General features: G+C 53.0%; 1 protein-coding gene across 6 annotated transcripts in view; it reads left to right on the top strand.

The window, feature by feature from the left end:
• EIPR1 (EARP complex and GARP complex interacting protein 1) overlaps positions 1-14143 on the top strand; it is a 171706-nt gene extending 157563 nt beyond the window's left edge. For 5 of the 6 annotated variants that reach the window (XM_009183639.4, XM_009183640.4, XM_021924491.2 and 2 more), the window contains 4 exons: positions 6299-6435; positions 9172-9339; positions 10798-10965; positions 13608-14142. In XM_009183639.4, the coding sequence (XP_009181903.1) occupies positions 6299-6435; positions 9172-9339; positions 10798-10965; positions 13608-13782 (648 nt within the window). In that variant the 3' untranslated portion in view covers positions 13783-14142. Of the gene's footprint in view, positions 1-6298; positions 6436-9171; positions 9340-10797; positions 10966-13607 lie in introns of all 6 variants that reach the window. The other variant, XM_003908237.5, reaches the window with a different exon arrangement.
• The last annotated feature ends 1409 nt before the right edge of the window (positions 14144-15552 follow it).

Below are 15552 nucleotides of genomic sequence, written 5' to 3'. Positions count from 1 at the left end.
TTCTCTGGGGGCATCTCCCCCTCACCTCTGGTCAGTGCCTCGTGTTAGTTGTCTGTTGCTGGAACAGATGACCTCGAAATGCTCAGCACGGCCCACGTGTGTGACCTCAGCTTTTGTGTGGATAACCTGGAATCCAGGCACACCTCAGCTGGGTCCTCTGCTGGAAGCCTTCCTCGCACGAGGCTATGGTCTCAGGGTCAGTGGGCTGGGCTTGCTGCTGGTCAAATGTGGCTCCTTCTGGGCCGCTGGACTGAGGGCCTGGATTCCTCTAGCTGTTGGCCAGAGACTGCCCTCAGCTCCTGGCCATGTGGCTCCGCAGTGTGGAGCTTGCCTCATCTCAGCCAGCAAGATGAAGCCCAGATCTCTTCTCATCTAATCCGCCGAGGGACCCCACCCTGCTATGCTGGTTAGAGGCCAGCCCTGCTCTGGGGCAGGGACTCCACAGGCCACCAAGTCCAGGGACTCCACAGGCCACCAAGTCCGGGGGCCATCCCACACGCTGCTGACCATGGGCCTCTTCTGCCTGCAGCTTCCGGGGTTTTCAGCCGCCTCATGTCACAGCTTCACCTCTGCCAGCTCTGCTTTTTTTATCTACCCTCCAGCTGGAGGAGGCGCCCTGACTGGGCTCTCCCACCTGACTCAGTGCTGTGCTGTTTCGGCCTCCTGGCTGGGTCTGTTTTGTCTCTGACTACCGGCACGTGGTTCCCCTTCAATCAGGTTTGTTTACGTTACCTGCCTCTCTGCTTGGTGAGGCTTTTGTTTTTGCTAGGAATGGCTCACTCCTGTGTTTCACTGATTTAGGTTCTGTTCAGTCGGTAAAGCCCATCTCAGTTCCTAAGCCTCATGAAAACTTTCCTTAGTTACTCTAACCTGGATGAGTTCTACTTTCTTTGAAATCCGTCTCAATGTACGTTATTATCATTTACCCTGGCTTTGTCACTTGTTAGCTAGCTTTTAAAACATTGTACAATTATTTAATTGTTCCAAACCTCAGTTTTCTTATCTGTCAAATGGGGATATTCACATCTACATCATGTGACTTGTGATAATTTCACTAGGAAATGAACATAAAAGCTCAGCACAGGGCCTGACATTGAATAACTGATAACGAGTTGTATTTGTTGAGTAATTTCTTTTCGTTGCACACCTTTACCTCTGCAGCTAGACAGTGAGTGTGAGAACAAAACCCACGTCTGCCATCATGGCACTCGGCACGGCCGAGGAGCTTGCTCAATAAATACTTGTTGATCACTTGCAAGGCTAACTGGTGGTTGGTTGGTGGCCTAATCAACTTACTCTTTCAAAGATCTAGATAAGTCCATAAGCTGAAGGCTAGGACGTGTTTTATCCCGTGAGTTTTGGACGCAAGCAGTGCTCCGTCTTGCTGACTGAGCTTCTGCAAGGAGCGCTTATGGGGTTAGAAGCTGATGAAATGCAAGAGCTTGGGATGGCACAATGGCTGTGCTGGGGGCTCAGCTTGCATTGGGATGGCAGAATGGCTGTGCTGGGGGCTCAGCTTGCATTGGGATGGCAGAATGGCTGTGCTGGGGGCTCAGCTTGCAGTGCATGGCTCGAGGTTCTGGGCCTTCTCCTTCTGAAATGGCCCTATGGCGTTTCCTACACACGAGTCATCAAGAACGTGTCCAGGTCACTCTGCCTAATTTGCATTACCTTCTAGCAATGTGACCTTGCATTCTGTCTTCCTAAAGAGTTTCATAATGAACCAATACAGTTAGTGGAAGGTTAGCTGGAACACAGTATTGATTAGTTAGAAACAATATCCAACCTTCTCATCATATTTGCTTATTGGTCTTTTTTACTATATTCATTGTCGTCAGTGAATAATCATTAACCTGATAAGCAGGTCTTCAGAAAACTGAAATAGTACCTGTAAAAAATTTCACTTGACTTGTTTTTTGTTTACCTAAAGGGAATACTACAAAAGTATTTCTTCATTCATGTTGTCCATGTGGAAGTTAAGACATTGAACCTAGGTTGGGCGCGGTGGCTCATACCTGTAATCTTAGCACTTTGGGAGGCCAAGGCGGGCAGATCACAAGGTCAGGAGATTGAGACCATCCTGGCTAACACGGTGAAACCCCATCTCTACTAAAAATACAAAAAATTAGCCGGGCGTGGTGGCGGGTGCCTGTAGTCCCAGCTACTTGGGAGGCTGAGGCAGGAGAATGGCGTGAACCTGGGTGGCGGAGCTTGCAGTGAGCCGAGATCGCTCCACTGCACTCCAGCCTTGGCGGTAGGGTGAGACTCCGTCTCAAAATAAAATAAAACAATAAAATAACATAAAATAAAAGAAATAAAAAACATTGAACCTAACTAACTGTAAGTTGCCAAAGTTAAAGCCAAAAATTAGCTCACCCTGTGTTTCTGAAATAATGTGTACACTCGAATCATTGCTAGTTTTTGAGGTAATGTTGCTACCAATTCTTCTCTTTAGGAAACTGTATTCCATCATTGCTGTTGGCAACATTTATTTCGACTTACTCCCAAATTGGCTTTTACTAAAGGTTTTCTTGTGGCTTAGCGTTTAGGGTCGTGAATTTTCCAGCTCCATTTTCTTTCTCCCTCGGTAGCTTTGCGAGGGGGACCCTCTCCTTGGCTCCTGTGTGCCACCCTGCACACTACATGGTCCCTTGGAGCTTGCTGTGGGAGCCACGCCCTCCCTCCCTGCGATGCCTGTGACCCCGCTCTGTGCCTGGGTCCATGCTGAGCGTTCCTGGGAGCCCACCTCCTGCACCAGCTGGAAAAGCTGCGCCCTTGTAGCAAAAGTAATGAGAAGGAAGAGATGCTGTAAAATCTGATGGAGTGAAATAGAAAGGTGGGAGGCGCCTCTGATTTTATGAGCAGAGCACTCCCCTCTTTTGTTAACATCCCCCCCTCTGCCATGGTTGATTGTTCCTGGCGAGTGCCTGGCCCGGCTGTGCCAGTCTACCTCCTTCTCCAGGAATTTGGGGTGAGGTCTAAGGGCTGACTCACCTTTGGGTGCCTGGTCAGGGGGACGTCAGGCCCTGGTGTTCCCGGTGCCTTTGCCTCCTGCTCTGTGGACATACGGGAGCCAGGCTGGAGTGAGAAAGAGAGAAAGAGAGCTGGTGTGGAGAGAGGGGCCCAGCTCAGGGTGGGAGCACGTGCCTGGGGTTCGGCAGCCCCAAAGCCCAACGTAGTTCCCACCTCTTGGTCCTGAGACACCCCGGGCTCCTCAGGTTCAGTTTCCCTTTGCTGGCGCTAGTTTGAGTCTGGCGTCCGAGCTGCTGCACGTACTGCCGTCACCGTGCCGAGTGCACAGGCCCTGGCCCGCCTCCCTGCCCATAACCCGAGACCTGCTCAGCCTTTCTGGTTCGGTCACTCTGTCCTGCTGACAGCTGGCCTGGACCCTGGCTGTCCTCACCAAGTTCAGTGCTTGGTTCCAGCCCTGTCCCCGCCGTTCTGCCTGGCGCTGCGCTGGCTGCCTTGGTGAGCCGACCAGACTCTCACCGCGCACGCCTTGGCCTGGTGTTCGTGACTCAAGCTTAACCCCGCCGTGATCACACGTGCTTGTGCGTTCTGGTGTCTGCCCCTGCCACCCTCCCTGCCCTGCCCCTGTGTCCACCTTTCAGTTCTGCACAGGCTTCCTGAGGCCCCACACATGGCAGCTGCTCCAGCCTCCTCCTCTGTGTGCTCCTGGCATCTTCCTGCTTGGTCCCTGCGTGGGACACATGCCTGCCAAGTGTCCCCACACAGCAGGAATGCAATTAATATTTCCTGCATGGAACAGAAATAGCCCTTCAGCTTACTGTGGAGAGAGGATCAGTAAGTCACCGTTGGTACATACGACAGTAGAGCAGATAGTTTACCAGGGATATTGTAAAACAAAAGCCCGGAGCTTTTCCTAAGGAGATGTCCTTTGACTTCCTGAAAGTCACTTGGTTGTGGGGATGAAAGTGGTGGGCCAGGGTGGGCAGGGACCTGGGCACAGGGGAGCTGGGTCGGGGGCACGCAGGAGGCTCTCCATAAACAAGAGAAGGAGCCCGTCGGCAGCCATCCGCTTGGGCCTGGGAGGGAGTAGACAGGTCCACTCCTCGGCCTGCCGGTGCCCCTGTCCAAGTGATTCCTAGAGAGTTCCTCTGACCATCACTGTGGCTGTTCTTCTCCTGGCTCTCAGTGAGGCCCCAGGTGCCACCCCAGCCCTAACCCCCTTGCCTGTTCCCAGATGTGGACACACCCTGCCATACAAGCCCAGATGCAGACACGCCCCTGTCACCTCTGCCCGGTGCTTTTCCTGCACCTGCCAGATGCAGAACCTAACCCCATGCCTGCCCAGATGCCAACATATTTCCCCCATGCCTGTCCAGTCACAGACACAACCCCCCATGCCTGCCCAGATGCCGACATATTTCCCCCATGCCTGTCCAGATGCAGACACAACCGCCCATGCCTGCCCAGATGCAGACACAACCCCCATGCCTGCCCAGATGCAGACACAACCCCCCATGCCTGCTGGTGTATATTTCCACATACCTGTCCAGATGCAGACACGCCCCTGTCACCTCTGCTCAGATGCAGACTCAACCCCCTATGCCTGCCCAGATGCAGACACAACCCCCCAAGCCTGCCCAGATGCAGACACACATGTCACCTCTGTCCAGATGCAGACACAGCCCTGTCACCTCTGCCCAGATGTGGACACACCCCCTGTGGCTGCCTAGATGCAGACACAACCTCCTCACTTCTGCCCAGATATGGAGTCATGGGTACCCTGTCCCCCCAATGGGTCTCTTGTGTCCCCACCTTCTCTTGACCTCTTCTCACCACAAGGCTCTGCAAGGATGGTGGCTTTCAGTTGCCAGAAACTTTTCCTAAGCATCAGAGCCGGCTTTAGGAGTGGGAGATGAAGGTGTGGCCTCTCTCCCTGACTGAGCGCAGTGTCTCATCTCTTACTGATGAGGGTCCTTCTCGGCTTCTGACCAGGACTGTTCTGAGTTCTCAGTCTCTCCCACAGCCTGTTTGCACAGGACAGGGGGGACACCAGGTCTTGGAGCTCGCGCCTCCCAGTGGCCACCTCTGAAGTTGGGAGGCCTCTTGCTGGGAGACACAAGGAGCATCTGCAGCTGGTGTGCTCTTTCCGGAAAGCCCTTTACCCGTGGCTTAGACGTGCCCTGTTTCTCACTGGGAACTGCCTGTCTTTCCGTTCTGAGTGGTGGTTTCCAGGCAGAGCCCCTTCCTGTCTATGCAGCGGGCACTCACTCTGTAGGGACCTCCAGGCCTTGTTCACCCCAAGCCTGGGTGCCCACCCTGCCCCTGCCCAGCAAAGCCCCTTGGTAAATCTCGTGAGATGGTGAATAAACCCCAGCACCAGCTCGGTCCTTGGGCCTCTCACGGCCTGTCTAGCAGCTCCATCTGGACCCGCCCTCGGCCCGGCCAGGCCCACCTCACCAGCCACCTGCCCCAGGCTCCTCTCAGAGGGCTCTGAAGAGCACAGCTGGTTTGAAAGTTAACAGAATTAGTGGTGGGAACTGTGTCCCTCAGGAGGACTTGGGGGCAGGTGTGACAGAGGATCCTGGGGTAGACCTGGACCCTTCTTGCCTTTAGCAGTCGTCCTTTGCATTGAAATTCAAACCCCAAATTGAAATAACGATGCAGCCAACACGCGCAGCCTTTGTGCATGAAATCCCTGGCAGGCAGAGAAAAGAGCTGGGGATCTTCTCCCAGGCTCATAACTGGGCCCACCCTCTTTTAGGCAGGAGGAGGTTTTAGCCCTAACACCAGCCCCAGAAGGCCTTGCTGAGGTCTTCGTGGTCAGCTCACTGGCTTGGGGCGGTCTGATTAAACGCCAGGTGAAGGCCATGTGGGCCTCGAGACGAAGGGAGGGAAGAGGCTGTGCACTGAAGACAGCATCGGAGGGACCGAAATGTGTTTGTCCCTTTGTTATTCCAGAACCGGTCAGGTGGACCTGACTTGTTTTGTCTCTTTCTTTGGGGAGAGCCAGATGTTTGAGTTATTTTATGTTGTTTTCCTTGAAGTTGGAGTTGATTATCTCTAATCACATACTTGCAAGCGAGTGCTCTTTAATAGAGGCCTATTAATATGCTTTCTGTTTTTTGCTCTGCTCAGTTTTATAGATTTTCCCAAGTAAGGTTCATTTTTGCCATTTAAGGAAAGGAAACAAAGACAGAGCTTCCTAATTATTCTCAGTAATTATTTTCCGTAATGTCCTTGAATATAGGATATCCTCTCGCATTTTCTGAACAGACCTCACATTCTTCTGCTTTTCTTGTTCCTTTGGAAAACATCATGACACTCCCAGCTGGCCAGCTCAGCCTCCCTGGAAGGGAAGGGACAACTGAAGTTCACCTCGGGACGGTGGAGTCCGCATCACAACTGCACCCAGGTGGCCACAGCGAACGACACCACCCTCCGTGGCTGGGACACCCGGAGCATGAGGTCAGTGAGCCCACTACGCACGGGCCCCGCTTCCTCTCCTCCCTTAGCGAGCAGAACTGGGATGACGGTGGAGCTGATCGTGAGCCAGATGCATTTGGGGGCGCATGGTTGGTTTGTCTCCATCTCGTTCTTGCAGGAAATCATAAATCTTCATCTTGTTTCTTCACCCCAGATTAAGCGAGCACATCCACTGCCGTGGAACCGGTGCACCTCGGTGGCTGTTGAATGTTCCGTGTTGATATCCCTGCATTAACAGCAGTTGACGATGAAAACTAGGAATTGGGGCTTTTGTAACACTGAGCGAGATGGGGACCACAGGGTGCCCTTCTCTGATGAGCCGCTGCAGGCTGACAGCTGCAGTCCCCAGGTTAAGTCTCTCCTGGGGTTGTCCTTGACCGTAGCTGTGCCTTCTGGAGACGCACCTATATAGGGCAATCATAGTTTGTCATTTAAGTAATTATACCCAACAGCCAGCAGCTCTAATGGAACAAATAAGAGCGAGTTTTCCGTTCCAGTTGTGATTTTGATAGGCAAAGGAGTGATGGTAGCACGTCTGTTGCCGTGGCAACGGAAGCCCACACAAGCTTTTTTAAGATACAGTTTATCCCCTCAGCACACCATAATTTATCACCGAGCTGAAAAGACGGATGTCATGCAGTAACTCGTGTTGATTCCAGGGTGGGGGCACAACTTTAGATTTAGTTCCAAGGCCCCTCTGAAAACTCAGGGGCTAATGAAGAATCAGTCGCCACTTCCTCCCTTGTGCACGTCTGTGCAGAGGGCTCATTTGGTTTCCTGATCAGAAGCTGGAAACCACAGACTCAGCCCGTGATGAACATCCTGCTGAAATCCATTTCTCCATGTCCTGTGGTCATCATGTCCTTCGTCTGCATGGTTCTTTGAAGGATATGAAGAATTTCAGTATCTGAAGACAAGAAACTCAAAGACTGACATTACAGACCAAACAAATAAGCAAACAAAAAGATGCCGGTGGCTTTGATGGGCGACATCTGGCAGTGGCCTCATTTTGCCCGTGTTGTGTCTGTGGTGAGGACGTGCCAGCACAGCCCAGAGGGTCCTGGCGCCTTCTCACTGACTGTCATTTCTCCTTTTGCAGACAGCTTTGGTTTGCATGGAGCCAGGATGCCTTTGGTGCTTTTTTAGGTGGTGTGATGCTTTTGTGTGACAGTTACTGGCAATGGAGCATGCAGTAACCTTTAGTTAATATGTTGTGCCCGTGCGACTGTCCATCCAGTTCCCTGGGAATCTGCCAAGCTTTTAATTTTCTACCTTTGCCTGTTTCCCTTGAAAGATTTAAAGGTTTAGGTATCATATTTTAGGGAAGAAATATTAAGATATTGAAAAGGTGCAGGATATAAAAACCAGAAGATTTAAAAGTGGTTTAGGGCTGGGAGTTCTAATGTGAGAGAAAAAAGATGAAAGGAATTGAGTTCATCTGCCTTGGAGAGCAGAGAACAATGATGGTCTTCAGATAAGTGAAGCAAATTACAAGGCACAGAAGTTCCCCATTGCTCATCAGCCCCACTGAAGCCTGCGGGTGAGGAAGGTAAACAATGCAGGAGTGATTTCAGTCCCGCCCACGGCAGTGCTGGGGAGGCCGTGCAGGCAGGAGCCGCTGGGCAGCTCCAGGCCATGGGTTCTTTGCTTTCCCGGTTGCAACCTTTTGTTTCAAGCCACTGTCCAGCCTCACCGGATGACCTGTCCTCTGGGATTCATGACATCAGAGGCCATAGGCAGGATATTATGACTTCAGACCCTGCGAGGAGCAGCCAAGGACTATAGGATCCAGGGCAAAGTGAGGTGTGTGAGTGCGGGTGTGCATGTCTGCCCTCTCATGTGTGGATGTGTGCGTGTGTGTGTACATACATATGTGGGTGTGCCCACAGATGCACACGTGAGTGTGAAAACGCATGTACTGTGAACAGCCGTGTGACTCATTTCAAAGAGTCCCCTTCTCCTGCCCTGGAGCAAGTGGGTTGCACTGGCCACCAGCAGTGCTGGACCTGGAGCTGGTGTGGACAGTGGAAGGGTAAGCCCAGCTGACACGGCCCTTCCAGCTTCCATGGCCTTCCCCACTGCTCCTCCCTTTCTCTCTCTCTCTCTCTCTATATATATATATCTATAGATAGATAGATAGCTGGTCCCTTCCTGCTTCCATGGCCTTCCCCACTGCTCCCCACTTTCTCTCTCTCTCTCTGTATATATATAGATCTGTATATAGATAGATATTTTTGTGTGTGTATACATACATATATATGTGTATATATATATAAAATTTCCCAACACTATATTCTACCTTCATTCCCTGTCTTTTTCTTTTCCTTCTTCACTACATCCTTCCAGAAATGTGTCGGGCATCCTGTCCAGACGTCTGCCTCAGCGTCCCCGTGGCGGCTGCAGCCCCTCTGGCACGCTCTCATTCTCAAGATACTAAGTCACATTTTTAACAGCTGCAAAGCAAAATCCCTTCCATGGCTCGCCCGGAGGGTCACAGATAAGCTCCTGGAGAGATGAGCGTGGCACAACCGCACAGGGTTGCTGGGATGGAGGCGCTGGTGCCAGCCTCCTCCTGCAGGGCAGGAACGCCGAGGAGACGAGAGCACCCTGGGCCGGGGGATTCGACAGGGTCCCGGGAAACCAGTCGTGCCTGCAGCACTCAGTGGCTTTGCATAATCCGTTTGCTATTTTTCTCTACTGTTCTTCCTTCTCCCTCAGCCAGATCTATTGCATAGAGAGTGCCCACGGACAGCTGGTGCGGGATCTTGACTTCAATCCCAACAAGCAGTACTACTTGGCCAGCTGCGGAGACGACTGTAAGGTGAAGTTCTGGGACACCCGAAACGTCACCGAACCCGTGAAGACCCTGGAGGAGCACTCCCACTGGTAGGGCCGCTCCTGGCTGCTTCAGGAAAGAGGGGATCATGCAATTGATTTTGCTAATTACTTTGCCATTGGGAAAGACACAAACCAGCTTCGTTTGTGCTGCTGTGCATCATTCAATCAACCCAGTTTTATTTTTCCTAAAGAAACACTAATTCCAAATCTGAATGTTTGTGATTTATAAACATAGGAAAAGAAGAAAAACATTAAATTCTGTTTTCTCTTGAAACAGTGCTGGTTCAAGTATGCAAAAATAAATGTGCACAGATGTTCACACAGCATTGTTTGTAATGCCGGAAACCTGGAAACCACCCAAATGTCCATCACTAGGGGACTGGTTAAGTAAATTAGGTGACATCCATGCAGCGGAGATGAGGCAGCTGTCAGGAGAATGTGGAGCATCTCTGTGTGGCTTTGGGAAGATGTCCGAGGTCACTCATTCTCCCTAACATATTATTTGAATGTTTTTAAATGTGCCTAGTACTTTTTGCTAAGTAAAAAGATCAAGTTGTACAGTGGCATGTACAGCATGAATCCATTTTTATGCAAATAAAACGTGTGTGCACACGCAGGGGTGTACACAAGTGTGAGTGACAGAGGTATGCAGAGGAAATGTCTGAAAGAGTAAGAGCCAAAAGCTCCTCAGGAATCCTCCCCCAGTCAAAGAGGGGCATTCCCTGCATCTCTGAATTGTTTGAATTATTTATCTGAAGCTATATTGTTTTTGCAATCAGAAAGTAAAAAGCCTGGATTACTAGTGCACAGTTTTGATAAATTCAGTGACTTGCTGGAATTTCCTGTGGTCTGAGTGGCTGGGCCTCCCTGTGCCCCTGGCCATGCTGGATGCACCTCCTAGTGTCAAGCGCCCAGCACTGTCTGCCACCCGGGCCCTGGAGCTTGTTTTGGCCTCAGCATGACTGGGAGGCAGAAGCTCCCAGGCTCTAGGACCCGTGCCAGAAAGAAAGCTGATCCCAGTAGCCAAAACCAAGGACAGCCCTTGTGCCCCAGGAGGCCGCCATGCCCTGATCTCAGGACCCACAGTCACTGCCAACTGGGAACATGCCGTGAGGCTTGTTTGATATTACAGGATGTCGCTGTGAGGCTTGTTTGATATTATAGGATATCGCTAATCCACATGTTGCTTCTGGGGCAGTTTTTTTTTGTTTTTATTTTCGAATTTTAGAAAGTTTGTCTGAAATATTGAGTGATAAGCCTCCTCCTCCTGCAGTTTTCAGCCAACATTTAGTCTTCCCTGTCTGTCTGTTGGGACTCAAGAGAAACCTACAGCAAACCCAACCTCAGCGGAAGACTGCCTTCTGTCAGGCCCTGGGATTGGGGCTCATTGCCTGGCAGTGTCTAACGTGAGCCCCAGCCTAGTGGGGCCCTCAGAGCCGGTGTGGCGTGTTGTTGGTGTTGCCTGCGGGTGACGGGTCATTTCAGTAGCTGCTTTGCCTTCTGCAGGGTGTGGAACGTCCGCTACAACCACTCTCATGACCAGCTGGTCCTCACTGGCAGCAGTGACAGCAGAGTCATCCTTTCCAACATGGTGTCCATCTCGTCGGAGCCCTTCGGCCACTTGGTAGACGACGATGACATCAGTGACCAGGAGGACCACCGTTCCGAAGAGAAGTAAGGGCATGCACTGCAAAGCGGCTCACACTGTACCAGAGCCTCCTTTCCCCGCAGCCATCTCCCGAGCCAGGCTGTGTAGATAGAAAGCTTACAGGTGTGCGTCTGGGGGACACTGTCCTTCCCCCCTGCAGCTGTGGGGACCCACAGTTCCAGGGGTGCCATCATTAGCAGCCCAGGTGGGAGGCACTGCAGGTGGGTTGGGGTTAGGTGTGGTTTTAAAATAGATCTCTCTGTGTTCGTGTTTGTATTCTTATTGAATGCAATAAGAATAATAATATTTTAAATCTGTAAGATTTAAAAGACTGTCACTGGTCTTCAAACTTGAGCATGAACAATAATGAGAACGAATATATCCCAATCCTCACAGCACTCCCTGTAAGAGACGCATCACAATCGGTGTCTTCACTGGCGTGGATTTGAGCGTGTTGGGGTCAGGTTGTTGGCCATCAGCTCATGGGCCTTCCACTGACTGGTCGCAGGGCTGAGACTCCAGGCCAACCTTCCCAGTTCAAACGCAGGTCCTACTTCGCTTCTAGATACTCTACAAAATGTGGTCAACCGTGATGTGTGTTTTCTAGTCATACCCTCATTGTTCTGGATTTTCCCAAAGCTTTTTCTGGTGCACTTTGATTTCCGATCCTAGGTGAGATGGGAGATTGCTAAGGGCACCCTCTTCATGTCCACATCTGGTCAGCGGTGCAGTGCCAGGGCCCCTGTGTCCTTCAGTGGCCCACCTTCACAAGTGGCAGCTGCTTCCTGGGGGCTGACTGGGCGCAACTCAGATGCAGCCGCAGAGATTCATGCCCCAGGTTCCAGAGGAAGGAGGTTCTGGAATAAAACCCTGTGAAGTTGGACAGTTAGAGCCCTGAAATATGGTGGGGTCTGTCACTCTGTTTTGGGATCCTTTGCACTGTTTTTTGTCTGAATTCTTCCCCTACCCACCTGAACTTGGTCTCAAATTCCTCTGTGAGAAGACCTCTGTCTTCGGACTCTCTTCTGCAGTGGCGATGGGCCCATCTGTTTGTCTTTTGATTCTACTGGCTTTGTTTTGTTTTTGAGACAGGGTCTCACTCCATCACCCAAGCTGGTGTGCAGTGGCACGATCATGGCTCACTGCAGCCTTGAACTCCTGGGCTCTTACCTCAGCCTCCCAATTAGCTGGGACAACAGGTGCACAGCACCATGCCTGGCTAATTTTTTTATAGACACAGAGTTTTGCCATGTTGCCCAAGCTGGTCTCAAACTCCTGAGCTCAAGCGATCTGCCCACTTCAACCTTCCAAAGTGCTAGGATTACAGGCGTGAGCCAGACTCTGTTGTTTTTCTGTTCAATCCTTAGAAACTCAGTCCGCCGTAGAATAGTATTTAAGCACACGCACGGTGGAGTGTGCCCAGTGGTCTCCTGGTGCCTTTGGGCCTGGCTTCCTTTACCATCCTCTCTGCCAGTGGCCCGGGGAGTCTGCACTTGCTCACCGTGTCTGTCCCTGTTAGGGAAGGAGCCCGATGGGCCCGTTGGTCGGAAGACTGCTGGAGTTGTCCTCCGGGCGGCAGTGTCATGGGAGCAAGGCAGGAAGGAAGGAGGTGATCAGGGCTACACAGATGTCTTAGGACACCCCTCAGTCCTGATGTCCTGCTGCACTCAGGAAACCATTATTCCCCCTGAGGGTTTGCACCTGGCATTTGTCACACAACAGCAGTTGGCCACTGGCAGGTCCACTTTGTGGGAAGCCAACTTCCCAGAGACTGTGCGAGTTCTGGAGGGTCCGTCCGTCTTACTGGGGGAGGCGAAGCATTTTCCTACAAAGAAATGCAAAAGCAGTTCGAGTGCGGTACACAAATTAAGTGGGAATTTTTTTGTGAAATGGGAAGGAAAGTGCCAGAGAAGCCTGTGTCCGCCGGAAAGTGGCCACCGTGAGCCAGGCAGGGCCCCTCCCCACGCGCACGCCGTATGCTGAGGAAGTGGTGGCTGTTGTGTGAGGATCCCCTGGCCAGGGCTCCCAGTGAGGGTAACTCAGTCAAGGGAGGCGAGGTGGGAAAACATCCTGGGTGAGGCCAGGCAGGTCACGCCCTGCTGTTCCCACTGGGCTAGGGTCGTCTTCCTCTTGGTGTTGTGGGGGGAGATCCTCAGTCCAGCCCCACTCCCATCCTAGCACGGCCCCTCGGGCCCCAGCCGCCGAGTCCTGCACAGCCAGGAGCTGGACCAGCTGCTTCCCAGGGTCCTTTCTGCTCAAGCGACAGGGGTTTTTACATCCTGTGTTATCCAGACACGGTGACCGCTTCCCCCAATCTTTCCCCTGAGCAAAGGAAGCCCTTGGAAGACCTCCGACAGAATGTCACCCCAGGCACCCGTGGGCCAAGGACAGAAGCAACCAAGATACCACGTGCCAATGTCGCCGATTTCCATAAACCTTTTGAGAAACGCCTGCTCCTCACGGCGACAGTGAGGGTTTCTGGCTTCTGCAGGGACCACCCCACTGTCCTTAGCGTGGGCTCCTCTAATTCCTCCCATCCCACAGCGGAGAAAGCTGAGGCCCCGGGACCTCTCGTGTCTCCTGATGGCAGCGCTCGCGTCCTCCCTGCGCCTCTCCTGGCCGGCCCACCGGAGCTGCCGAGCTCACGGCCGTCTCTGTTGCATTGCAGGAGCAAGGAGCCCCTGCAGGACAACGTCATCGCCACCTACGAGGAGCACGAGGACAGCGTCTACGCTGTGGACTGGTCCTCGGCCGACCCGTGGCTGTTTGCCTCCCTGAGCTATGACGGGAGGCTCGTGATCAACAGGGTGCCCAGGGCCCTGAAGTACCACATCCTGCTGTGACTCCCGGGCCTGAGTTATCCAGGTTCCACTGGGCGGTTATGCTCTTGGCAGGTTCTCAAACAGTCACAGCTCTTTGGCGGTGACTCATTTTCCAGGTGCTCCCTCTCTGGGAGAGCCGCTGTCCCCTTCCTCTAGCAGCAGCGTTTATGAATGGGGTGAATGGAGCTGTTGTCGACGGCACAGCTGACGCCTGAACCCAGCCCCTGTCGGCAGAGACGGAGCCCCACATTGTTATGTGAATAACAACGTTTTCTGTTTTAAGGGTGTTAGGAGTTTCACTTTTTAAAAAAATGTTCCTGCAATAGTAACTCTTCTTTCTCTTCAGAGTAAACAATGAAATAAAATAAATCCACGCTGCACAGATGCTCGGCTCATTCTTTCAGGAGCTCTGCCCTGTGACTGCATCTCCTGGGTCTCTGTCCATTTTCTCTTTCCTGACCCAGGAAAAATGCAGATGGACAGACGTGTGCTCTTCACGCCGCCCTAGGATGGAACTCCCGGGGGCCATGGAACTCCCACTGGCTGCGGCAGTGGTGGGCGCCCGGCTCGCGCCCTGGGCTGAACTGGTATGATGCATTTTCACTGCTGTAGACACAGGCTCTGCCCGTCCTGGGCCTCTCCTGGTCTCTGCAGCCTGTCCTGTGCTCTGTCCTGCCCACCTTGGCTGGTGGCCTTGGAGGTGCCGTCCTCCCTCACCGGGGAGCTTGGGGTTGGGCTCCCACGTCTCAGTTGTCAGGGACCCCACGCTCACAGGCCCCTACAGTCATCAGTGCCTCTCCTTAGGAATCCTCAAACACTGACCTTGCAGCCTCGGTTCGTGGTTCCCTTGGCTGTGCGGGGTCTGTTCTGTGCATCTGGTGCGTGTTCCCACTGGAGAAGCCACCCGGGCCCTGGACTCTGGGCTCCGACTCCCTTAAGCCTCCACCTGGCCAGGTGTCCCTGCAGGGCCACTTCTGTGCTCCGCTGCCCCAGTCACCTCATCCGTAATGATGGGGAAGGACGGGCTGAGCTCCCAGGCCCGTCAGCTCCGGGCGCTGACAATTCTAGGACAAGCCTCGCCCAACCTGCAATAAGGACACGTTCCTGCTGCAGTGCCCCCGCCGGCACGTGTGCTGTGCTGCTGAGGACACTGTGCACCCAGAGGGCCACGTCCTGGATTTTGTTTTCATAGATGGAAGTTCACAGCCAAGTGGAGGCCATAGGGGAAGGGTGAAAAGGTGGGGTCCTGGGGGAGAGGACAAGTGCTGAGGGGGGTCCACAGATGGGGGCCCTAGGGAGGGGTGTGTAGGTGGGTGGGGCTGTGGGGAGGGGCGCTGCTGATGGGGAGTCAGTAGAGGTGCACAGCTGGGTGGGGCTGTTGGAAGGGGCACACGAGTGGGTGGGGAATGGGGAGGGGGACGCAGGTGGGGGGACCGTGGGGAGGGGTGCGCAGGTGGGGGGGGCCGTGGGGAGGGGTGTGCAGGTGGGTGGGGCCGTGGGGAGGGTTGCGCTGGTGGACGGGACCATGGGAAGGAGCACGCTGGTCGGGGGCCCGTGGGGAGGGGTGCGCTGCTGAGGGGAGCGGTGGGGAGTGGGTGTGGGCAGAGACAGGTGTGTTGCAGACCCTCCAACATTTCTGCTTCCAGGTAAAACTTGCATGTGTGGGAAATGCGTGGCATCTAATGTCAGTCCTGCCTTCAGTTGCTGTCACTTGAAAGAAATTGTGTGTGTTTGTTTAACAAACATAAATTGAGTGCCTACTGTGTACCCACACTTCTAGATCCTGCAGTT

The sequence above is a fragment of the Papio anubis genome, chromosome 14, assembly GCF_008728515.1.
Source record: "Papio anubis isolate 15944 chromosome 14, Panubis1.0, whole genome shotgun sequence".
Taxonomy (NCBI): Eukaryota; Metazoa; Chordata; class Mammalia; order Primates; family Cercopithecidae; genus Papio; species Papio anubis.
Note: the sequence above shows the minus strand (reverse complement) of the source record. Positions and strands in the feature narration are given on the sequence as shown.